The 25,688-nt window shown below is 38.9% G+C and overlaps 1 protein-coding gene across 1 annotated transcript in view; it reads left to right on the top strand.

The window, feature by feature from the left end:
• Positions 1–25,688, top strand: part of CEP350 (centrosomal protein 350) — a gene marked incomplete at both ends in the record, with an annotated part of 59,305 nt that overhangs the window by 17,496 nt on the left and 16,121 nt on the right. Inside the window, 22 exons of the mRNA XM_079536089.1 lie at positions 302–465; positions 742–931; positions 2,151–2,371; positions 2,485–2,648; positions 2,835–2,945; positions 3,204–3,344; positions 4,144–4,280; positions 4,652–4,768; positions 5,010–5,176; positions 5,689–5,885; positions 6,399–6,583; positions 6,793–6,880; positions 7,250–7,396; positions 8,666–8,823; positions 11,952–12,074; positions 14,821–15,020; positions 16,411–16,622; positions 17,848–17,992; positions 20,742–20,902; positions 21,374–21,513; positions 22,085–22,167; positions 23,209–25,313. Of these exons, the coding sequence (XP_079392215.1) occupies positions 302–465; positions 742–931; positions 2,151–2,371; positions 2,485–2,648; positions 2,835–2,945; positions 3,204–3,344; positions 4,144–4,280; positions 4,652–4,768; positions 5,010–5,176; positions 5,689–5,885; positions 6,399–6,583; positions 6,793–6,880; positions 7,250–7,396; positions 8,666–8,823; positions 11,952–12,074; positions 14,821–15,020; positions 16,411–16,622; positions 17,848–17,992; positions 20,742–20,902; positions 21,374–21,513; positions 22,085–22,167; positions 23,209–25,313 (5,356 nt within the window). The remainder of the gene's footprint in view (positions 1–301; positions 466–741; positions 932–2,150; positions 2,372–2,484; positions 2,649–2,834; positions 2,946–3,203; positions 3,345–4,143; positions 4,281–4,651; positions 4,769–5,009; positions 5,177–5,688; positions 5,886–6,398; positions 6,584–6,792; positions 6,881–7,249; positions 7,397–8,665; positions 8,824–11,951; positions 12,075–14,820; positions 15,021–16,410; positions 16,623–17,847; positions 17,993–20,741; positions 20,903–21,373; positions 21,514–22,084; positions 22,168–23,208; positions 25,314–25,688) is intronic.

Below are 25,688 nucleotides of genomic sequence, written 5' to 3'. Positions count from 1 at the left end.
AGGTAGCTTCACCCTTAGTAGCCGGGTGAAAATTAGCTCTTGTGTGGCTGTTAGAATGTTAATTGGATAGTGCTTGTAAAAGTTAGGAAAGAAATAAGATTTGAAAGTGTTAAAATGCTTCCCCTACTTCGAATTAGAGCCATCTAATGTCTTAGCTGTTGAAGTTTTTAATTCCAGAATTGGCGCTTTTCAATATGAGCTGTTTTGTGGGTTATAGTCCTTTCTTGCAAATTTCTTGTACACAATGTAACAAAGGACTTGAAATTCCACAGTTTATCACTGTCAGTCTGTTCCATTTTAGTGTTGCAAGCAGCAGTAATTCAAGCATTCAGGAAGAGCTTCCTAGTGGGAAGTCTCCCCGTGAATCTCGATCTGTCGAACTTGCATCTCAGCATTCATCTGGACCCAGATCTGCAGCATCTTCTCACTCATCTACTTCATCTAAAAAGAGAGGGAAAAAAGAACGTAAGTGCAGCACTTGACTGTAGGATATTTGTATTTTTTGAAGAAAGCTCTAGGATTTTCTTGTTATGAAAGCCGCAGTCTTTCTGTGTACCCAGTGACAGTAATCTCACAGGGATAGGATGTTTTCCTCTAGTGGTTCTCTGCTAAATTTTCTCAACTCGTATTTTCCTCTGATGTTAAAACGCAGCTGTCCAGAACTAGATAGGCAGAGAAATTATAAAAATGGTGAAGAATTGTCCCCTTCCTGAACTATCTGACAGCATTGTTCACTCTTAGGGTTGGAGTCTTTCAATGGAAGTTCTCACCACATTCCTGTGGGAGAAGATAAAATTCAATCTGAACTGGAGTGGGGATCCCAACAAGCAAAGAAGTCCGTATCGAGTAGCAGACTTCCTAATAAAGACTATGAGCAGAACACGGATACTGACAACACAATAGAAAATTTGTCTGGACAATCCATGTTGAGGTAACATGAACTTACAAGACTGGACGAAAATATAAGTAGCGTGGCTTATGTTACAGCAGGCTATAAAAAATGGCTATATTTCTAGACATGTAAATACAAGGTAATATAAATGTACAAATGTTAGTGAGATGAACATGCAGTAATCTTTTCCTGTATTTTAAAAATTATGGAAGCCCAAAGTTGATAGCTGTCATAAGTGAAAATGGAAAACAGATTTCTATGTTCCCCTGCACCCCTCAAATGCTCTTGTTTTTATAAGAAAAATTGACCAGCATAAGCTTTGTGGCTCTTTTAAGCATTGAAATACAATTTTGTTTTCCTTTCCAACAAATGCTCTGTTATGAAGAGGGGAAAAAACTAGGTTGTCAATCTCTATTGTTATCTTGCTCTTAGCAGTATGAAACAGATGTTTCTGGCTAGACTTGTGTATGCTTAATAATACTCATAAGCCTATCCAGCTCTGTGAGGTGATGCTTTTAATGAGTGAAGTGCACCTCAGGAAAGAGTATAAAGTAAGGAAAAAAATTAATAATTTTCCTGTTTGGCTGACTGTGAATGCAGCTCATTGGCTAAATGTGCAATGAGAACAGTTATGAAATACACTCAGTGTAATTTTCACTGCACGTTTTTCTAAAGAGCAACAAACAATGGTTTTATGCTCACTGTGTGCTTGTAGAATGGTTCTGAGGTATTAACTTACACTAATAGCTTTCACTTATACTTAGTATTTGGTTTGAAAGGTCCTTTGCCCTCTTAAGGTGTGCCAAGCATGCACGGCTGAACCTCTTCCTAAGGGATTCAAGCATCTGCATTTGGTCCTTCTTTGGCATCATAAAATAGGGATAATATATTTAAGAAGTACCTTTTCTCTGTGTTTCTTTCTTGCCCTTGTTTTAATGATCATCACAGATTTTGTTGTAATTGGATCGGAATGTGTAGATACTGAGTTACTTGATTTTTGATGTATGCTGAGTACTTGAGGGAAAATACTGTGCTGTAGCAACTTCGCTCCAAATTGGGATGGAGGTACATAACCCATTTCATGAGGTCATTTCATAAAGACAGACTGGGCCTGTGCAAACTGCAAAAGAATAGACCCTCTACATAGATCTGTTCAGTCTGTATAAATGAAAGAGCTGAGTTACTGCTTCTTTTGTTGTCTTATCAAATGACTGGAATTAAGACAAAACGGACACCTTTCTTTCTTGTTTTCTGTCAGTTTCTCAGACAGAGGAAGATCTCAGAAGACGCCAACTTCTTCCCCATCTCCAAGTTCCCAAAAAATTACGCAGTTTGATTCTGTAGTCAATACAGCAGAGAGAGCCAAGTCACCTTCTGGCTTTGCTGGAAGCGCAGCATCGGGGCAGAAGCCTAACCTAGCCTTCTCTGACTTGAGTCTGGGAGCTAGTAGACCTGCAGCAGGAGTAGCCTCAGCGAGTGGTGAGTTCTCTTAAAGATGTACAAATTCAAGAGCTGTTCCATTTCTTATCATTATTTTATGATGTGGGGCACTGAAGTTCAACAGAGTCTGACAGTTAAATCCTGTCCTTCAGGATGTATGCGATTCTCCCCTGCTGCTCTTCAGCATCGTTTGTCAGCAGAATTGAACTACCTTACTGCCATTGAAGAGTCTGTGCGACAGCTTTCAGATGCGGAACGAGTACGAGGCATATCACTGGCCCAGCAGGAGAGCGTTTCTTTGGCTCAGATTCTAAAGGTAGCAGGGAAAATATTTCCCTGTTTTAGTATTTCTAATTCGATTAATTTTCTTGTAAGATTAAAAATAAAATAAAATAGGAGGAATCATGCTTTTGTCTTTCAAAAGTAGTTCCAGCAAGTGGCTGAGGCAAATAAGCTCTTGCATTTACCCTCTGAGCTTAAAAGATGTTTTTCTGATCTATAGGCACAACAGCAGCGTCATGAATGGGACGTAACTCTCTTGAAAATGAAGGCTGAACAGGAAGCTTTAAAAAATAAGAGACAACTGGAAGAGGCAAGGCAGAAGGCAGCTCAGGTAATGCTGCTCTCAAAAACTGTGGATTGTGTAAGAGTAAGGTGTTGTAAGTAAATGCCTATGAATGCTCTTAATCTGAAGCTGTGGTGAAGGGATTTAATATAATTGGGGGAAAAACAAGCAAACAAAAATCTTCTGGTGTCAATTTCAAACTTTTTTTCCCAGGCTTATAGAAATGCTATGTTATACTATTGACAGTACTATATGGTCATACTTATTATATATAGAAAATTTTGAAGGGCTGATTTTTTTGCACAGGCCCAAGCAGAGACACTGCATCATCTGGTCCAATCACGACAGGGGGCCGCAGAAGTGCTTCAGGAGACCAGGTGCAAGGCTACAGCCAAGCAGGTGGAAACTGCACTTTTCACTACAGATATGGGCCACCAGGTCCGTGAGGTGAGATCCTGAGTGAAATAAAAAGCTGTTTTAATTTCACTATTGCTTCAAATACTGCCTCTAGATTATGCTCTGCGTACAGTTTCTTCATGTTCCTAACATGCCAAATAACAGGACTTCAAAGGAGCAGTTCTAGCATCACTACTTAGAAGTTGGTTAGCAGTTCTAAATCCCTGATTGTGCTTCTCATGGTCTTCCCATTAATTAACTATGCAAAATTTTGGATGGTGATTGTGAGCATAACATCCCTAATTTGTAAGCATTGTAGGCCATTGGATTGAATCTGTATCTATTCCATACAAAAATCACACTAGAAAAGCAGGGGAATTTGTGGGCTGATTTAAACATGGAATTTTGTACGATGTTGGAATTTAAACCTGTTGCTTCCATTGCAGTGGAAATAATATTTTTACTCTTTGAGTAGGATGCATTTTCTAATGGAAATTCAATGTTCTGGGTTTTTTTCATGCTTTTAAAAACTAATGTAATAATAGGTCCAAAACGTTCTGTCACTTGGAGATCATTCTAGTGATCAGATGTTAAGTTGATTAGAATACAACATAGGTGATGTAATGCATGTCTGTAGCTTTACATTAATAATTCCGCTCCCTGCAAGTTAAATAATATATGTGTATGTACAGAGCATCTCTGAAAACCAGAATTGAGATGTGTGTAATACAAACATCTCAAAAGAGTCTTAGGCATTCATTCAGTATAAATTGCCTGCAAGAAGGACAATTTTTTCAAAAACACGTTGATAGTTAAAAGCTCATTGTGTTCCTTTGTTGGCTGTACTCAGATGATGGAGCTGGCACGAACCCAGATCTCAGATACTGTCAGCGCTCCAGCTGCTCCAGTCACCACTTTGTTTGACCACCAGCGGCAGCATCACTCAGAGTTCATGAAACAACTGAGAGTCCGACCTGATACAAACAGGTTTTGTCAAATGTTTCATAACTTGGGAGGGGGGGATTGTAAGATTTGTTAGTTTTTGCTTCACATACTTTCAAAGAAAAGTGTAGTATTTCATAGTAAGTGAACATTTAAGAGGAACTTGGATTCCAACTCTGTGTCCTTTATAGTGTAACTCAAAGGAGAGATACTGATTTTTTTTTTTGCAGCTTTTTATAAAAGAGTAAGAAAAGATGCTCTGGGTGTTTTGTGGGATTATTTCACTTATCTAGGTTAGAAGTGTTTTCTTTATGAGTTTTAACTATTACTTCTTTTACTAAACTGATAAAATCTTATGGAATCTGTATCAGTATTTAAGACAACGTAGATTTAGCTCAAATGCTTTCTCTTTTCAGGAAATGTGAGACCGCTACCATGTCACAAAGTAAAGAGGCAGGTGACTCAAAACAGACTTACTCACTAGCATTTGATAGTTATTCAGAGTCCTCGAGATCAAAGGTTCACGATCGGAGGTAAGAAAAGATTAGGATTGGTTTTTTTCTGTTTACCTGCTGTAAATAAGAGCTACGTTTTGAAAATGCTTGCAAAGTAATTTTGAGACGTGTTGTTCCATTGTTTTCTTTTGAAAGAGAGAAAGTGGGTTTTAAACCTTAACATTGCTGGGATGTTATTCACTGATGTAATGTAAAATGAATATTTTTAAATGTGCAAAGTAGTATCTTAATTTAAAAGGTATATTTTTTGATGAAACAGTAGTACCAGCAGTCGCCAGGAGAGTCCTTCTGTTCCGTCTTCTAAAGAGAATGAGAAAAAACTTCCCCATCGTGAAAAGATAACCAGCAGCATTGAGGAGCAGGCTCATACTGGTGCGGACGATTCCTTGCCTAGTGATAGTATTTTATCACTGCCAGATGAAAAAGGTTAGCTGTACTTGTATGTACTGAACCAGACAGTGGTAAGGGGGGAGGCAGGTGCTGCTTCAAAACTGGTTTCTGAAATAAATGAGGGAAAATGTGTGAAGTTTGAGTCCCAGGTGAATTGATAATCTCTTAAGCAAAAGATGGCGTAATGAGATTGGAATATTTTGAAATTCTGCATGTTACAGTGATGGAGTCTTCTCTACTTTTTGCTGTGGTAACTGTAGCTAGCCAGATGTTTACTGGCTAAATGTGTAGGCTGAACACCAGATGTTTTGGTAGACTTAAAATGTATTTATACCTGCATGCAGAATTCTGTTAGTTTTTTTTTTAAGCTAGATAACAGTACTGCAAGATGTCCTCTAACTCAAGGTCACTTTTCTGAAAGCTAAGACCTTTTCTTGCATTAGAGGAGTCCTCTCCCTGTCTTGTCTTGTCCTTGTGGCTTTACTGAGTTGAGACAGGGTAAAATGACCTGCACGGTACATACTTGAGCATTAACCCGCTTCCCTCAGATTCTGCTTCCATTGCAACTGAGTATTCCCTGAAATTTGATGAGTCTATGACAGAGGATGAGATTGAAGAGAAATCTTTTCGGTCTTTGCTGCCCTCTGAAAGTCATCGTAGAATTAACTTGGAGAAGAAGCGCGGTAATCGCGATGATTCTGATGAGGAAGTCTCCCCAGAAAAAACTGCTCTGTCATCTATCAAGGTATGTCAAGTGACCACAGTTAAGGTAGATTAACTGTTACTGTTCAATTATGCTCATGAATTTGTTGAGCTTTTCTGTGTTGCTCGTGCTTACAAGCTTTGGTTGTTTGAGCATTTGAAAACATCAGAGTTGTATGAACATCCTTTTTGTCACTGTTGTGCAAGCAAGGTGACTTGTTCTGTGGAACAGTCCTTACTGGCCTCGACCTTTTCTCCTGTGGCTTTAAAGAAGAGTGATGTTTTGAGGTAGATTATAAAAACCCAGTGGATATATTCTTCCTAATACCTCCTGCTCATATCCAGGAGATAAAAGCAGATTCTGCTTCTTATTCTCATGAGGAGACATCCCAAGAGTGTCACGAAACACAGGGCAGAAAAAGCTGCTCTTGCAGTAGCTCAGAGAGAGAAAACATATTCCCTTCTTACGCTGAACCACATGCATACACACAGTTTGTACTTGAAAAAAGCTTTGAAATTTATTAACAAACTATGCTAAATTTGCCTTGCCTTACAGGAGCTAAGCATGCCTTTCTCAGGAGGGCAAGATAGTTTCTCTAAATTTACTATGGAGATGGTAAGACAGTACATGAAGGAGGAGGAGGTGCGAGCAGCTCATCAGTCCTCGCTACTTCGGCTCCGGGAGAAGGCTCTGAAAGAGAAGACAAAGGCTGAGTTAGCTTGGTTGGAACACCAGAGGAAGTAAGACGGTGTTGAATATACACTCTTGCTAACTGCTCATTTTCTTATGAAAATCTCTTACTTACATTGTTTTGGTAATACCCCACTCCTTTGTGATTAAGTATCAGTGGTTGAACAAATCTGATTTCTGTAATCTATGCAGATGTTATTTTGTGGGTTTTTTCTTTCCTTTGTTCCTTATTTAATCATCTCTTGCAATCTGTTTGCAGGCATTTGCGAGACAAGGGAGAGGATGACAAGATGCCCCCTATTCGAAAGAGGCAGCGTGGTCTTCTGCTGAGACTACAGCAGGAAAAGGTAACTGATGCTTTCTAGGAAAATCCTATAGAAACTTCTGTGATGCTTTGGACACTGTAGAAGTTAAGAACTGATGGCTCTGTGCCAGGCTTTTGGATTGAAAAACAGCATTATTTCTCACCATATAATAATTCATCTTTTGATGGTATATAGCATGTTGTTTTAAAAGGTTCTTCTATATCAGTAATCTCATGGGTTGAGACCTGAGTGTATTAATTGATTGTCTATTCTCTGGTGCCAAAATTGCAGGCGAAGTACTTCATCACAGTTTTGCTAACTTTAATCTCGTATTGTGGACACTGAGAGTTTCAGAGTGTGTTGGAGAGCTGTCTGTCAAACTTACTTTGCTTAATCTTTTATACCTAAAAGGCAGAAATCAAGCGTCTTCAAGAGGCTAACAAGGCTGCTCGGAAGGAGAGACAGCTAATCCTTAAACAGCAGGCAGAAATAGAACGAATCCGTCAGACTACAATGAAACTGCAGGAAAAATTGAAATCTGCAGGAGAAAATAAGCTTGTAAGTGTTCTGTACAGAAGTTGGAATCTTCACCTCTTTGTGCTGCTGGTATTTGACTCAACTACTAGCTTAAAAGCTATTGGATTACACCTGTCACTTGGGAAATTTATCTGCTCAAATTGTCTTACCCTGTATATTTCAGCAATTTTATTGGTTTAATTTCTTCAAATCGTTTGAGGAAATGCATATGGAAAAGTATTAGAAAATGTTTTAACTGGACAGTAGACAAGAAAGAAAGTGACAGACTCCTTAGCAGGGTCTGTTGTGACAGGACAAGGGGTAATGGGGACTAAAACTAAAAGGGGAGATTTAGATTGGATGTAAGGAAGAAGTTTATTATAATAAAGGTAGTGAGGCACTGGCACAGACTGCCCAGAGAGGTGGTGGTTCCCCGTCCCTGCAGAAAGCCAAGATCAGGCTGGACAGGGCTCTGAACACTGATGGAGCCATGGGTGTCCATGTTCACTGCAGGGGAGTTAGACTAGATGGCCTTTAAGAGGCCATTCCAACTCAAACAATTCTGTGACTCTGTGGTGATGATTAATTCTCGAGCTTAAGTAATGACTTTGGGAATATCAGCTTTTGGATGTTTGAATATCTTGGACTCTGATTCTATTAATCTGATTCTGTTTATCCGATAAAAGAACTAAAACGTAAGCTCCAAAATCTAAGCTTGCTGGTTTTTGTGTTTCAGTGTTATTAAACAAAGTTTCTCACATCTTCAGTGCTGGAACAGGTTGCCCAGACAGGCAGTCGATGCCCCCTCCCTGGAGGCATTAAAGGAGAGGCTGGATGGGGCTGTGAGCAGCCTGGTCTGTTGGGAGGTGTCCCTGCCTACAGCAGGGCCTTAGAGCTAGTTGATCTTACAGGTTCCTTCCAACCCAAACCATTCTGTGATTCTGTGATCAAGACAGGTTTGGTAACCAGCTGAATCCTTACAAAATTCTGGAAATGCAAATGTAATAATAATGAGAGGACTTGTTTCCTTAACTGAATTCTTGTGGGATTTTTTGTTCTAGTTACAGTCAAGGGAGAACTGAAATTGTGGTGGGAAAAAGGATACAAAAAATGATGTCTAATGAGAAGAAGTTGGAGGATAAAGCTAAAATATGTAGGCGGACAGACTTAACCTGAAGTATTATTTGATGTAATCTGAGGAGAAGTAAGATGAGTTAACACAGTTTAATAATAAATTCTAAAAAAAGGATAACTTTTCATGCTTTTAATGTTGTTTTGTTTGTTTGTTTGTTTTTAAACATATATTTGCAGGAACTTCACAGTGAGGATGACGTCAAGCAGAGCAATGGTTCTAGCCTACTTCTAACTGATGCAGAAACACGCAGCCCTTCTCCAATATCTATCTCCAGCAGTGAGACCAGTAGCATCATGCAGAAACTTAAAAAGATGCGCAGCAGAATGGATGAGAAGTAACTAAATTTTCTTTTCTATTACAAAGCTTTGCTATTTTAATGAAAACAAATTGGTTCAGACAGTATCTGCACTGAAAACGGTTATCAGACAGACTACAGTGATACTGAGATCATATGCAGCGATGTCTTTTCAGAATCAGCCTGAAAAAGAGCTAATTATAAGCATTGATAGAGCTATCTTAATCTTTGAAGAGAGTATTTCATAGGATATGTTTTTTTCCTTGAGTACAGAAATGCAAGTCAGTAAAAGCATATCAGTTTAAGAGAGTGTGATATCTGTACTTGGCAGGAAAATTGATTGATTTGAGCTTAACAGTGTGTCTTGTCAGACTTCTTAGAATGAAATACCTTAAGGCAAATGATCAAAGTGATGCCTGTATCTTGTATTTCTGCTTTTCCCTTTTATATATCTGGTTCATGGAAGGTCAGGGAGCTTGTGTGTGACTGAGAAGACAGTAAGACCTTTTATTTTTCTTACATCATCCACAGGTTGGGAAAAAAAGCTGAAAACAGCTGTTAGTCTTCAGAGGAAATAATCAAGTATATGTGGAGTTGCTGGGTCTGGAAACTAAGACTGAATCTGTTGATTTCACCTGTTGAATTGTTCTGTATCAAATAAGTTGTTTCTCTTCAGTGCAGGAATTACTTTGTTTGCTTTAAGCATTTCAAATACGTTAGCAGTATGTTCTCATTAGTTTGAAGTCCTACGTTCTTATTTGAGACTAACCCATTCAAAATCTGACTTGTGCCAGTAAACCCCACCCCATAATAGTCTCTGCTTAAACATTTTTTCTGAATTTTGAACCAAGGTAGCTCGCTACATTTTTGTTTGTGTGGTGATCTTTGTAATGTCCTTTCTTTGAAACTCATAGCAGTAAGAGCAAATATCAAAAAAGCAAGCACTGCCTTTTGTAAAGGCAAGCTGTCTGTGGCTCCTTAGCATCCTGCTTGTGATCGTTTGGGAAGGACATTTCCTATATCTGCATACGTTTGTGTATGCTGAAGATTAAACAGCCCAAAGCATCAAAACAGTGAGAGAGGATTGGTGTAAGTAGTGGGGGAAGGAAGAACAAATCCACATTCTATTTGAATAGTCTCCGTGTTCAAGCCTGAATTGGATGCTTTGTTATTCAGACCCTTCTGACAGGAACTAGTCAACTGAAAAGACAAAATCACAAATGATAATCCAAGTTTCTGAAAGACTGTTTTTCTAAAACTTAACTCCTAGCATTCCAAGCTGTGTGGAAAACCTCACTTTCATAACAACAAACTTTCCCTAAGTATGTGTTGAGGTTGGTAAATTGCATAAGAGGGGAATCGGAAATAGGCTCAGAAGAAAGATCTTGGAAACCTGCATGGAGATGGCTTGCAAACAGAACAAGTTCTTTGTCTTCTTTTTCCCTCAGTTTCAACATACAAAGTTTAGAATGGTAATATTGTGTTGCAAAACTGAATCACAGCTTAAGAATTTGGGTATTATATTAATGCTAATGTTAATACATTATGTTAATGTAAAAGATTACAGATGCGTTTGTGTTTATGTCTTCCTTTGCCACTTTTTTTCAGGTAGCCTTTTTAGTCAATATTGTTTCTGAAATGTTTGCTTTATTCCTAAGCAACAGTAAGGATTGCATGTTAGTAAATGAATCTCTATAGTACGACAAAGGATAGTAACAGATGCAAAGTATGTTTTATCCTTGAGAATATTTTAATTGCAAGTCCAAAATGTTTGTCATCTGGGGTATATGTTTCAAAAGGGTAGGCATCAGGATTTCAGCTGCAGTAATTACTGTGAGGAGCATCAAGTGGAAGTTGTACTTGTGTGTGATGCAGTGTATGTGGCCGTGCATTTTTGATTTTATAGTTTTGTCAGATTGCTCTACACGTTCAAAGTATTTTGTGTAAACATAAATAATTCCCTAGAACTTCAGTCTTCTTGACTGTATACACATCTTGCAGGTTTTCCTGATAATGGTAGCTGTGCTTGTTGACTGAAAAACAGTGCCAACTTAGTACCTAATTTTTACGTCCTTGTTTATAAAATACCTAAGAATAACATTAACATAATATTTACTTAGAGTATATTTAGGGAACTGTCTGCTTGAAAAACGAGTTGTGTGATCCTGCAAATGGGAAGAAACTGAATGAGTAAAATACAAGAAAACTAGAGAAACACTTTATCTGTGAGACAGCTTTAATATCTCTTCTGTTAAAAGGACAATGAAAGAGTTGTTCTGTTTTAATTATAACTCATGAATCTGCATAGCCTGCATGTGAACAGGAGCATGCTCTGTCAAAGAGAATTAACCCTTCTGCCCATGCTTGCCTTGCATATGCGGCTTTAATGATAATTCATACAGCAGAAGAACTAACTAAATGCTCATTTGCTTTTGCTTTCTTTAGTATGCTTCTTACCCTGCTTTGTAGTTGCTACAGAGCTGTGCAGAGCATGATATTTTGCTATAAATATGATAATATGCTAGGAATTAGCTTAAAACAGTCTTCTATTGGCAAGTAACATTTTAGTCACGGTGTTAAGTTTATGTAGTTTAAAAAAATACACAGGCATTATCTTTCTGCAGAAATGAAAGTGAGTATTCTCAGACCAAGTCTGTGCCTTACTGCAAAATCCAAGAGCAGCTGGAAGTTGAATACAGATATATTTCAGACTTTTTCTGGATTTGCTTGAGTTTCTTTAAATAAATTCATCCTTTTTTAAGTTTCAGACTGGCAAAGCTGTCTATATTACAAAAGCAGCACTCTGTTTAATGCTAGCAATATTCTCTATTAAGGATTAGAATAGCAGAAGTTGCAAGAAGCTGAGGTTGAGATGTTAGCAGGTGCATGTGTAAGTTTGTATCAGAGTAATAAAACTTCAAAAAGTTAAAGAAAAACAGAGCAATGTGAAAGTAGCATGCCTTTAACTAACGGATAATGAAGTGTTATAACTTATGCACAAGTGTATGTTTTCTTATTACCTTCTGCATAACAATGTACAATTTTTCTACCCAAGGTGTTAGGTTAAATGCAATTAATTTTAAAGTTCTTTGCTAGATGCTGTCCTTTTCTCATTCTTTCTGCCTTTTTTTTTGCTTAGTTTTAAACTCTTCCTCCTTATTTTGTAGACACTGCTCTCCTGTTCACTACTTCTTCTCTGTCTTTACGTCTCACCACTGGGCCTCTCTCAGTGTCTGTTTTCCCAACCTCCACCCCAAATTCCAGCTGTATATCTACAACCAATTGGTCAGGTAACTGTACCTTTCTCAAGTGATAGACTCTTTGATAGAGCATGCTCTGTTCAGTCCTAAAAAATCAAGACGTGGTTCTTCACTGAACAGTTTTGACACTTTTTCCACACTGATTCCAGATTAATCTCTTGTTCCCACTGTGTTCTGAGTAGCACACAGACAGTTCACTTTGCTGTCCAGTTGCTACTTCAGAACAGCTGATGAAACTGTCTAGTTTGGCTTTAAAATCTGTGTGTATTAGATATAAATACAGTTCAAGTATAGGGCAAAACTTCCAGGTTGTTATTTTTGTTATAGGCAGACCTAATGTGTGACTTTAGCACCAGACAAGTAGTTAGACTTTGAAAATTACGATGATGTAATCTGAGTGCTTCTGCTTCCCCTTTGCTCCTGTAGATTTCCTGCCTCGAAGATACCAGATGTGGTTCATGCTTTTCTAATTTTTTTTCCTCCCTGTGAAAGTGCCCCTGCTGTGGAGGATGAACGTGTGCCCTTGGTGTTGCAACTGGAACCCTCTAGACTGTAGCAAATGCTAAGGCAGTATGCATGCTACCTTGTGGTGGTTCTGACCTTTTAAACCCCTGGGTTATAAAAGGGTCTGCATCTTTAGCTATGCTCATTTAATCGTCTTCTTCCTAAAGCACGAGTGTTTGAGCCTACTTTCCCTCTTACTAGTGCTCTTTTTGACCAACTTGTAGTTTTCTTATTACTTGGTCTTTGTATGGTGATTAGTTTCACAATCATTTAGTTAGTTCTGCTCTCCTGCTTGTGGCCACCTGGGTTAATTCATTTGACATCTGCTGGTTGAAGAGTCTTGCACCTTCATATCCATTTGTTTCAGCCTTTCTCTTGAACTTTACTCCAACTGGATTTGCCTCCCTCAAGACCCACTCAAACATGAAGATCCAGGCATTCTGATGAGATGAAACAACTAGTGAAAGAAGAAGAAGAAGTTTGCATTGAGATCATTATTGTAGCAATGACCTACATAACAAGTTCCAAAGATATGACCTACTAGATTAATTGGAACTGATGTGTATCTGAAAGTAAGAGCTGATAAATCTGGTAGTGCTAGTGAAAGACAACACGGACAAACATGGCGCTCTGTCATGTTTGTAGTGCAATTATCGCTGGCAATCTAGCTTCGTAATGTTATTAATGTCAGTTTTCTGTAAGGCTAGATAATGTTTGATGCCTATCTATAGGAAGCGATTGAAAAAATACGGGAAATCCTGGCATCTGTTAGCTGAAAGGTGACAGGTATTCCAGAGTGATAGAGGTGCTGCTTTTCATCTGCTGTTGCTCTGGCCATTGTAAAGAGGTTTGTGTGCGTCTTACTGGCTTCTGAAACTTTTATCTTGACATCATCACTTTTCCACATGATCTGAATCTGTCTCAAAGAAGGAATCATCATAATCCTTCTGATGAACTGCCAGCTCACTTTACCTGGGAACAGAGTGAGCAATGCTGAGAGAGCAAACAACCAATGTCATTAATCAGGCAACACCTGCAACTTACCCAGCTGGCCATTGCAGTCTCTGTATTTATAAAGGTAGTTTGAAACATGGGAGGTTAAAAAAGCACAAATGGAATTTGTAGCTTAAGAACAATAATGCTAAGTATTTGGATTGTTTAAAAAATTACAAATTATAGAATACACTTTCAAAGAAAAGTCTCACAGGATTTGGAAGACAGCATTTTTAGGCACCCATTCTGTACTTCTGTACCCATTTGAGCACTCTCTCTAGCTGGCAAAAACCATCTTGTTTTCGAAGAGTGGTTCTGTGACATTAAGGATTTCATTGCAGGGGATGGATGGATTGATGTACGCTCTTCTCTAGAGTTGGCATGTTAGAAGAGTATACAGTTGATATTGACCTTCCAGTTGCTATCTTAAAGACTGAATGCTATCTTCTTGATAACTTCAGCATCTAGATAGAAACAAGAGGTGATTCTGTTCAGTAGCTGGCAAAGAAAACTAGTATACGTGCATAAACTTATTCATGCTAGTGACATTTTACATTAATTTCCTCATCTCTGAGGTTTCATGCACAATTTGAAAAATCTTTGTCACAGATCAAAAAGATCTGCAGATTTTCAGCATGAGCTTTCTTTCTTTTCTTAGTTTAAACTAGTAGCCAGGACTGTTAGTAGGTGGGAGAACAGTCCTGCACCCTTACCCTCTTTATGTTGTTAGCTGATGATTAACATTCCAAGTGATGATACTCAATCCAGAGATGATACTCAAAGGAGGAAGGATAAAGGCTCCAGTAATTCCAGTAAATCTTTCAGGTGGATTATTACACAGGAACACCTCTTATAATTAGTTATTTAGAAAGGACTGTGGGGCAGCTGGGGTCACAGTATTTCTCTGTCACTGGAACTAGCAAAAAGATAGGTTCATTTTTCACAGTTGCTGCTTTCTTGAGGGTTCCAGTTTCATACCACAGGTACTTCTCATGTTCTGAAATTAGGAGCTGACCCTGTTCATTTTACTGAATATATTATTAGCACTTTTAAAGATGTTGAAAATTCTTTGAATGTTAGTAGCAGTTTTACAATATCTTGTAGGCTTTATTTACTGGGGGAAAAAAAAAAGCGTTCTCTGTATGTCAGAAATCTAGGAGATAGTAGTTAATGTGGCAGTTTCCCTAGAAAACAATTTGAATAGCTGAAATTCTGGAAACTGTGGCAATAGAGCGACTGGTTTTTGGGGTCTTTGACTGTCTTCTGCTATGTCTGCCAGGTTCCTAACTAAACGAGAACAGAAGCTGATGCAGCGTCGACAGAATGCTGAAGAACTGTTGGAGTGGAAACGCCGCCTGGATGCAGAGGAAGCAGAAATACGGCAGATAGAAAAGCAGGCTTTGGCTGCCTGGGACAAAGAGCTGCTTAAAACCAAAGCGGCCAAGAAAGAACTGGGGGATCTGAGAGCTGAGCCCAAAGGTAGTGGAAATTTTGGGAGGAACTTAGGCAAACAACTCAAGTCAAGCGTAACTGGGCAGAATGATTGCTTAAGTTTGCACTTCTTTTCTGTGATCTTGTGGTGGTTCTTTTCTCAGTTTCTGCAGTCTGTGACATCTTTGGCCCTGTTCTTTTTACCTCTGTTTTAAACCTTGGTCAGACGTGAATTCCAGTTTTGCTATGTATTTTCTCATGTGTTTCTACATACAATCTGAAATCCATTTCTGTTTTCTCAAAACAAAAACAGTACGTGATCTTTTGCTGATCTTATCCTGAACTTACCTTTGTTCAGTAAACGTTTGAACTCTGCGACTGTGCTGCAGTATGCTAGGATGTAGTTAGTATAAATAGTGCTACTCTGAGAAAACAGGTTCCCAAATTTTAGGGGCTTCAGTTTTATCACTCTGTCTTAAGTGGAATGTACTTTGAGCATGAACCACAGAAAATTGTATTGCAATGGGAGAAAGTAATGAAACTTCAGGGACTGTTCTCAAGATAATATTTTTTCCTCCCACCGTTGAAAGGGGGTGATAGATTCACTGAAAGTCCAAAGGGAATTTAGAATGATGTCCCATCACACTTGTCACCGAAAAGCCTCGTGGATCTTAGGCATGTGGAAAACACTTTAAAGATGTTGTGTGTGCAAGCCACGACGTTCCAGCAAGAGAAAATTCAGCATGCTGAACACAGAGACGCGGATGAGAAAATACATTTACTTTCTGTTAATTGTGTCTACCAGTGAGCACTGGAGCACGGCCCTGCTTCGGAAGAAGTTCCTCTCCCTAGCCTTTGCTCAAATATTAAATAGTTCTTCATGGCTGCTTCCATAATGCTGTGACTCCTGCGGAATTTAGTAAACAGGAATATTGAAAACCCAACTTATTATTTTACTTGTTGCCATTTGAGAGACTCATGATGAAATCATAACATTAAAATGTTCTCTGCAACGGCTGTAAAGGAAGCAATCAATTCTAAATTCAAGATCTGACTTGTAGATTATGTGCTCCACCATGACTTCTTCAGACTAATAGTGACTCTTGCTGTTGCATGGCTAACTGGAAGGACAGGTTTCCCTAATAATCTTTCTGGAGTATGTTGTCTGGAAAATGTTATAATATTTTGAGGAGTTTTTTTGGTTTTGACATTTGGCAGTCACTAAGACTAAGCAGTCTTAAATCATAGTTCTCTGGAAAACATCCCTTTTTCATACTAAGTATTTCAAAGTCAATTTCTAGATAAGTGACTAATGCATACCCATTTGACTTACACTGATAGCAGTTACTACTTTATATGCAGACAGTGATTACTCTGAAGGCATCTAAGCCAGTGAAGATTCTTATGTTGTTTCTTTTTTCTCGTTATTCAATCTCAGAAACAGCCAGTGAAGAAGAGTCTCCAGTGCCTTCTTGCTCTTGTGTGAACAGTGAAAGCTCGGTCCCAGAAGAGCTTGGCAGTCCAGCTGCAGAATCCGTCCCATCAGAGACGATGGGCCATGGACAGCCAGAAAGCCCAGATCGGAGTGCAGTTAATGAAGACATTAGTTATTCTGAAGACTTCAAGTCTTCTACCTCACCTGACAAACTTGTGAGTGAGCTTTTTATGCTATATAAATTCTTAAATTTCTAAAAGGGGAAGACAAGTAATAGTCTTTCCAATCGTTGAAACAGAGGTTAAACTGTGGTATGTAATACCACTGTATGTTATTAGAATAAACATTGTGATCAGTTACGTTCTTCAAAGTCTTGATGAAAAATTGCTTGAGCACAGAGTTTCAGTGTTTTTAAATCCGTAGGTAGTCTTGCAAAATGTTCTGCGTGTGTCACGTAGTTATGCAGTATTAAGTGGCGGAACACTGACCCAGTTAAACAATGTGTATTAGCTGTAGGCGAGCTTGTCACCATTGTATGAATTCTTTGAGGCTGAGGAAACTATGCCATGTTCTTCTGCCTTGCTTTATTTGCATATTTCCCAAAGTATAGCTATAGGATGAGGAAACATAGCTGTAATCTGGTACACAGTCCCTTGAGTTTCAGATTATAACTGCTTTCTAGTTCATACAGCCTTATTGTTCTGTTTCAGTAGTTCCTCCTGCTTGGTTGACAGTTTTGGTGAATTTTGTCCTGACAACTTTGCTTTGCGCTGAATCAGAGAGACCAAAAATGCACTTTGTGGAAAGTCAGAAGAACTGCTCGTGTAGACTTCCATTACAGACACTTTCTTCTTGTAAAGTTTCCTGAGAATATATTACAGTAAAATGTCAGATATGCACTAGAGGTCATGATTGAGATGTGTGAAAAGTTTGTAGCATGACACTGAAGCAGTAAGTGGAGTTTTGGAAGAATAATTGCTCTTAGAATTTTTTGCGTGCCTACAGAGAAACAGGGCTCCTCTTGAGTGATTTAGAATGGCATCTCTCACCTCTTGTATGAAATTGTCCTTTTGGATTTGCAGGTATATTTAGTAGGTGTTCCCTTGAGTGTTACCTGTGAGTACAGATGTATTGAACACCTCTGAGTCACAGCCATGTCTGTTTACCTAAGTAGCAAGAAGGTAGTCTGAGCACGTTTATTGAAGTCCAGCCTCAAAGTAAGCAGTCCATTGTTGCTACTGCTGGTATTTTTGCTTTATTATTATTTTGACAAGCTAAGATAAAAGTTGTCTTAAGACAGCTGGATAGGTAGCTTTGCTTATGAGGTGTTCTGTGGTCATGACAGTCTCTCCTTGTAACTAGCTCCTGATGGCAGTGATCTGCTACTTTGAGATTGAGCTTTACAAGCAGTTACTCATTTGTCCTTTTCTTCTCACACAGACTCCTCCCAAAAGCAGCATGTCTGTATCAAGGCAAGATTCCAGCAAAGGCAGCCATAGATCTGGGGGACAGCTCCGTTCTCCTGTGAAGTCTCATCAGATATCTCACAATTGGTCTGATGAGTCTTTATCTATGACACAGTCAGGTAAGTATTTGCTTGGATTTAAATTGCTGTTTCAAAGCTAGTCATTTTAATAAGTAAATTTACAAAGCAGACCTAGATATGGGAAGGCAAGCAAATTCCTGCAAAATACTGTGTTTTGAAGTTCTGTGGGAGTATTTTCCCATGGTGTAATTTGATCAATTCAGCATAAGAAGGCCTTTGCACAGATTCCTGCAAACAGTTGAAGAAGAGTCAATAGTTAATATGTCTAGAACTTAAAAGTACCAAGGTTGGCTGTGCGTTTAATAAACTACATTTCTCTGTTCCGCTTGTTTTAAGAAAGCAGAATATGGTTCAGCAGCATATAAACATAATTGTCTTCCTTCTGAACACAGCATGGCTTCAGAAGACACACAGCCCTGTTTATCATGGCAGTGCAAGTGAGCCCACTGGACCTGCACTGACATGTGCATGGTGGTTGGACATTTCATGGCATATCCAGAATGACTTTTTTTGTGGAGGAGTTTGAATTGTGTGCAGTAAAATGTGGCCTAAAGTTGTGTTTTGAGCTACAAGCATAAGATCTACTACATAGACTCCTATAAAAAGTATTTTAACCCAATGTCCAAGTGGGCTACCAGTAAATATGTGGAGAGAGTATATACAAAATGAACTGGCACAGAGCCGTCCTTTCCCTGATGTGCTCTTGCGGTCTGTTAGTCATATAGACTTCATGAGCAGCCACAGTCTGTGAGGTCACCATCATAAGCTCCATTGATCTGTGAAGACAGTTCTGATCGTTTCTCTGCTTTCAGTCTCTGAATGATCTTGTACTCCACAGTGCAGTTGTTACAGCATCCCAAATGCACTTCCTATTAGCAAATGAGGTAGCATTTTCCTGCATATTTTTGTTTTCTTTTAGTTCCTTGAGTGAATGGTAAGTTTTTAGTGGAAGAAAAATAAGGCGGTTCTTTCTGTTGTATGTCCTGGCTGTTGTTTGGCTGGCAGATAGCTTCACTTGCATACATAAATCTCTGGTCTTTGTAGTGCTTAGTGTGGCAAGCTTAATAATCCTTTCTGCTGTTTTTAGATTAATACGTATGCAAGTGCAATAGTAATAATTTTAAAGCAGATATTCTGCTGGATGTAGAAATGAATACATACTCACTTAGATACTGAGTAATTTTTGTTTGCATTCTGGAGCACAGTTTGCAACCCAGTGAAGCATTCAGCAAATTGATAAACCTATGATCAAGTTCTGACTGACGAACTGTATAAGGAAGCCATTATGAACAGTAGAACAGGCAACGGTGGTCATGGTCATGAAAATGAAGTCTTTGATTTCAAGTGCTGGAGACAGATGGAAAAAGGGGGAATTCCATCAAGGTGGTGCTGGTTTCATAATCATTCAATTGAAAAGAGGCAAATCTTCCAAGCTGCTGAGTAGTAGTGATGTCATTGCTATGTCCTGATGCATGCAAAGACAAGTTCGTCAAAGATGAAAGCATGCACCAGTTTTTTCTTTAATGAGTTGATCAATAAAAGCTATAATTACATAATGGTCACTTAGCATTCAGGAGGAGTTAAGTACAGTGGCATCATAAAGTACTTATGATTAGCAAGTGAGATTCCATTCTTTTCATGCCTTTTTTTTAATTATTATTCTGTAAATGCTACTAACAGTTGTTAGTGGAAAAAGAGTATAGTAGTGTGTATTTGCTGGATGTTGATGAAGTCCTTCTTTATTGTTGTCCTGTGAAATGGAGTTGATTAGCAAAATGTGCTGACTAGCTACTATGGATAACTTATTTTCCTAGTGCCTTCAGTAGAGCAGTTGGGAGTTCATGAGCATCCAAGCCTCTTGTCTAGAAAGCAGCATAGGTAATATCAAACGTTGGAAAAGCAGACCAGCCTAAAGCCTTCTGTTTGGAACTGCTGCTCTAGGTAGAAGTTGAGAGAGGGCATGGTAGAATGTGGTTATTCTGCAGTGAATTCTGCAGTGAATCTAATCAACTGCAAAGTGTTCCATGGGAACAGAGGCAGAAAATCGTCAATGGGATTGAAGACCAGACTGCAGGGGATGGAGAGGAAAATGATTAAGAAATGTTAGGTAGAACATAGCTGTAGTCAGTAATGGCATCTTAGGAAAGTCTCTGAAGTTGAACTTGGAGCGCGGATGTGCCTCATAGCTTTGTGTAAGCAGTTGCTGAGTAGTCCACTGTGTGCCTAAGCTCACTTCTAGCCGCTTCACTCCGAATAATGTGTCACTCCGAGGCCTGACAACAGTGAAATCTGTGTTGTTCGAGTTGGCTTTCCTTCCAGCTGTCAACCACTCAGCTTTCCACTTCACAGATGTACTAACAAAGTGTACCTTGTAGCTTGAAATTTTGCATAGCAATTTTAAACATGCATTTCAGATATGTTTTTGGTATGCATCATTGGGTTATATTTTTAATGTGTCAGCAAATTTTAATGTCTGCAATAAGCTGTTAATGAGATAGCCATGAATGTGGGAGACAAATATGTGAACCAGTTTGCTAGCAAGTTATTACACATATCAGAACATCTTTCTTGTCTAAAATAAGATGCAGTGCTTTTTCTTTCCTGTGTTGTGCAGCAGTGTTGTGAATCTAAGATTCCACTTGGAGCCCTACTATGTTGAAATCAACATAATTTCTTTGCTGTTTCACTTGGGTTATCTTTTATATTTACTCTATGACTGTTGATTGTTTTACATGGGACTGTTTTTTAATAGTCAAGCTATTTAAAGGCTAAAACTGAACTTTTTCAGAAACAACTTCTGATCAAAGTGATATTGAAGGACGGATCAGAGCCCTGAAGGATGAACTACGGAAAAGGAAGTCTGTGGTTTACCAGCTGAAAAAGGAACAGAAAAAGAGGCAAAAGGAAAGACTGAAAGCACAGGAGGCCAGTCTGATCAAACAACTGGAGGTTAGGAATAGTAGAAGAAGGGCAAAATGAAAGCCAAGGCTGTTAGCTGTGAATAAATCGTTATTATATGGATATTGTTAGCTAACTGTTGTGTGAACGGCTGTGAAAGACACATTACTGCAAAGGAGACATGGCTGAGCTTTGGCTGATTAACAGTTTTCAGTAATGAACCATTGTCTTTGAAGCAAGACCGTGCGCTTTGAAATGTGTGTCTGTAAGGAGTTTTAGACAGTGTTCAGGAGGGAACACATTAGTATCTCAGCTTGGGTTGCTCGTGAGTGTTGCTCGTGTAATTTGACTTTGAAAGTGGGTTTCACAGCTATGGAGCTTTAGGAAGTTAAGTAGATTGCTTTACAGACAAACTGTGTGTCCTTAAGCATTTGAGACTGAGAATTATTTATTTGATAAGTTTTGTTTGCAGAATTGTCGTTATGGTTTAGTCCTTTAGCCATAACTGTTTCTCTTGCTCAGTCATATGATGAGTTTATCAAGAAGACTGAAGCAGAGCTGAGCCAAGATCTGGAGGCATCACCCACAGCCAAACCTCAGATTAAAACTCCATCCTCTGCTGCTGCTGAAAAACCTAAGATCAAGGCACCACCACTCCATAGGTAAATGGGATTTCTTCTTTCTGAGATTATTCTGAAACCAATGGAGTGCTGCTAAAGCAGAAATCATCTGTGCAAGGAAAGCACTTTCACACTGCTCTTCCTCAAACCCTGGATTATGGCAGTGTAGTGCCGACACATGTACTGATCACATCAGACCTGAAGCAGTTAAGATGCACTGTCCCTGTAATCATATCTCATTTCTGTCCTGCCCAGCCTCTCAGGTCCTAGTTCCAAGTTCTTTCTGAGTAACAATTTTTCATGAAGTGAGAATTTGCAAAATGGTTGTTTGAATTACTTAGCTAAACCATTCATCTTTGTAGCTTAATCTTGGTTTGGATCTTATGTTTTAAAAGGCAGATGATTCCATCGACTTCACTTCCTACAATATTTTAAGTGTTTCATTTTCTCCAGCAGATGGTGCAATTTTAGCTCATTTTTTTCTTAAATTAAAAAAAAAAAAAAAAAGTTTAGTTTCAGTAGTGTGGTACTGGATGCTTGTATTTCTATTTTTATTTGTTAAAAGCAACAACCAAAAAACCTCAGTTCACTCAGTTTAATTTTTCAAATTTAGGCCAGAGACAGCTAAAAACTGGAAATCACTGACTGAATCAGAGAGATCAAGAGCATCTTTGGAATCCATTGCAGAGCACGGAGGTATGTAATGGAAAAATCAGTTCTACAGTAAAGATCTCGAAGCCTGACTATTTTAAACTTCTTTAATATTTTACTTCTTGATTCAGGAAGGGGCTCTAAGAGAACGTGCAAGCTTCATAAAACCATAATGATGAAGCTGCATTTTCCACGTTTTGCTTTTAGAAGTATTTTGAGAGTAGAGTTTCTTTAATTATGGCTTCCCCGTTGCTCCCCTGCTCACCTGTTCTGAAACCCCATAGTATTTGAGTTCTGTATTTTAAAGGAATCATCTCATTTAAAAAAGACAAAAATGTTGATGGGAGATGGTGTCCTTTTCAAAAACGAAAACCGCTCTGTTGTACATCATATATTGCTACATTGGTTGTGCACTATAAATAGCTACATTTTTTTTGTTGCTTTGTTATTTGTATTTAGTAGGCTTCTGCTTTTGCTGTTTCCTGAATGCTCAGTATTTAGTTAATTCTTGTTGAGGTTCTTGTAAAACTGTAATTATGTGACAGCCTTTTTCCTTTTGCTTAGTTCCCTGTTCCTCTGTCACTTGAGGAAAATAAGGAAATAAAAACGACGGCTTGAGAAGTAGTTGTTTAAGAACAGGTTTCTTTAAGATACTTTTCAGTGTTTTGCTGCCTGTCATTAGATAATTGCTGTATGCAATTCAAATCTTCATTGTTTTTATAGAATTGTAGAATGGCCTGGGTTGGAAGGAACCTTTAAAAAATCATCTAGTTCCAATATCCCTGCCATGGGCAGGAATGTTTTCTATTGGATCACATTGCACAGCCCTCACTGTGGGCTCTGTATCGTATGGTGTTACGCCAATACAAGGAACAGCATTAGGAAAACAAAGTGGGAGAACCTTGGAACTGGATGAATGTTGCCCATATTCATAGGCCAGGTAGAAATACCTGTTTCGAAAACATCATTTTGTATTTTTTAAGGTGGAAATCTTGATGTTTAAATTTGTTGCCTATGGTTGTAGTCTTCACTAAGATAATGTGGGCTGTATCGCATGTTGTGATTCATTTTCTGTTTTCCTTCAAGATGTTGTATCATCAAAAACTGAGAGACCTGTGTCTTTGCACACTAAGAAGGAGGCTGTGACAGATGTTCACACAGAAGAACCTTCTGGAACATCTTTGTCAGTTTCAATGCCACCAAGTAGTTCCAGAGCAGGATTTGGTGATTCCCTAGAGAAGGTGTCCTCATCATCTCCTCTCAAAGACATAAAAGACATAAGCAAGATATCCCATGGGTCAGTAAGCACTGTGGAAAGTGTATCCAAGGAAGAGGCTGTCCTCAGTCACAAATCTGAGATATCGGAGAACTTGGAATACATAAAATCAGAGGAAAATGAGCTTGAAGATTCTCATGTTAAGTCTCTGGAACATTCAGATGTCTTGTTAACATTAGATAAAAAACAGGAGAGATCACTGGACATCCTTCCAGAGAAAATCCTCCATTCCGAAAACGAACCTTCTCTAAAGGAACCTTTATGTTTGACTGTGGAAAGCCTTCATGGTGGGAAAGAAATCTTAGAAGAGAGACTGGCAGACAAAGATGCTGCAGTTGTCCCAAGCGTAGAAGAATCTTCTCACAAACTGAGCATATCAGCAGAAGAAACAGATAATCTGCTTTCAAAACATTTGTGTATTCAAAAGGAGTCATCATACATTGAAGACTTTGAAGGATCCTCTTCCAGGAAACAGCCATCAATTGAAGAAGCACTTGCTGTGGAAGAATACGAAGATGATTTTGAAGCCTCTCTTTCATCTCAGGGGGGTCAAGGGGACTCTCAGTCACTGCAAGAGCAGTCCCTGCTCACGCAAACCAGCAGAAGCAGATCCACCAGCAGAAGCAGATCCACCAGCCTTGGCAGCGATGATGAAATCAGTGAATGCCTCAGTGACAGATCTCTCTCTCTCTCTGGCAGCGTGCATTCAGAGAGGTTATTAGAACTTAAGTCCCCGACAGAACTTACAAAAAATACTGAATGCAGAGATGCAGAGAAAGATCAAGCTGCTGTTCAGTCACCACCACGGCCCTCTGTTTCAGTGACAGAAGAAATTGATAGTTTGCCAAACTTCAGCATAGGGGATAGGGTACTTGTAAGTAAAGTCCAACCTGGAACATTGCGATTCAGAGGTGTGACTGAGTTTGCCAAAGGGATTCGGGCTGGTGTGGAGTTGGATAAGCCTGAAGGGAATAATGGTGGAACTTACGATGGTGTTAAATATTTTGATTGCAAAGAAAAACATGGTATTTTTGCTCTTCCCCAAAAAATGTCTCACATTACAGAAAGTATTGATAGCCATTTAGATGCACATGAGTATGAAGACTCATCCTTTGATGATAGACTGGAGAAGAAAGGTAAAAATGAGCAGAAAGACAAAGGAATTTCCAAAACTAGCAAGGAAGATGAAAGCCAAAGTAGAGATGCAACAGAGACCTCTTCTCAAAGTAAAGCTGCTGCAGACACAGCTGTTTCAGAAACCTCAGCTGGAAAAAACATTGATGAGGTCTCATTTTCCAAAGCAAATGGCATAAGGATTTCTGTAGCTGCCAAATCCTTTGCCCAAGAGCAGTCTGTGGTGGCTTATCTGAAGCAAGCTGTAACAGAGGAAACCAGCCTTACTCCTCCCATTTTTGATGTCACAGATAAGTTTTCCAGCGTTCAGTTGGATGACATCTCAGATTTCTTTTCTGAAAAGTTGGAGAGACAGAAAACACTGGGGGAAGAATGTTGTGAGAAGTTAAATGATCTCTCTCCTGGAGTTGTGGAGAAGCCTGCAACTCCGCTTCTGGATTTGCTGACAAAAGAAAAGAATCAATTAGAAGCTCAGCTTAAAATACCATTTGAAGAGGAAGAAAAATCCAAAAACCAACTGGAAAAGGTCAGTTTGCTCACAGACAGTCTGCTTAAAGATTTTGTGAAAGATACAGTCGACCAGTTACAGCAAATAAAGAAGATCAGGAATGAGAAAATCCAGCTCAGCAACCAGGAGCTCTGTGATGCAAAGGAGCACTGCAGTACCCCATTCCAGGAGGTAGAAGAGCAGATTTCTGACGGACTGGACAATTTTTTTCTGAGTTCGGACTTGGAAGATGACAGAGAAGAACTTTCTTCCCCAGACATGTGCCCCAGACCAGTAAGTAACAGACATCTTGCTCTGTTTTTAAGAGCTGGTGATTCCTTTGATTATAGAATCTGAAAAATGGCAGTGTGGCAGCAGTTTGTTTTCTCACAATTTCTGTTCACTGATGTGATGATTGTTTGTATGTCTGTGTAATGCATGTTTTGGTGTTTCAAGGTTCACAACTCGCTTTAGTATCCCCACAGGCTTGAAGGCAGATTTTGGCACATGAAAGTGAAAAACACTTCGTTTAGATTGCATTCTGCTTATGTGTTTCATTTTCAAGTTGTTACCCTTGGTCTTAATTCTAAAGAAGTCAACATACTGTAGATTGTAAACTTACTTTTCTCTACTCTTGGTATGAAGTAATCATCCTGTAAAAGAATTGGT

This window comes from Tetrao urogallus (genome assembly GCF_951394365.1).
Source record: "Tetrao urogallus genome assembly, chromosome: 5".
Taxonomy (NCBI): domain Eukaryota; kingdom Metazoa; phylum Chordata; class Aves; order Galliformes; family Phasianidae; genus Tetrao; species Tetrao urogallus.
The sequence above is the reverse complement of the archived record's forward strand: the minus strand, read 5'-3'. Positions and strand labels throughout refer to the sequence as shown.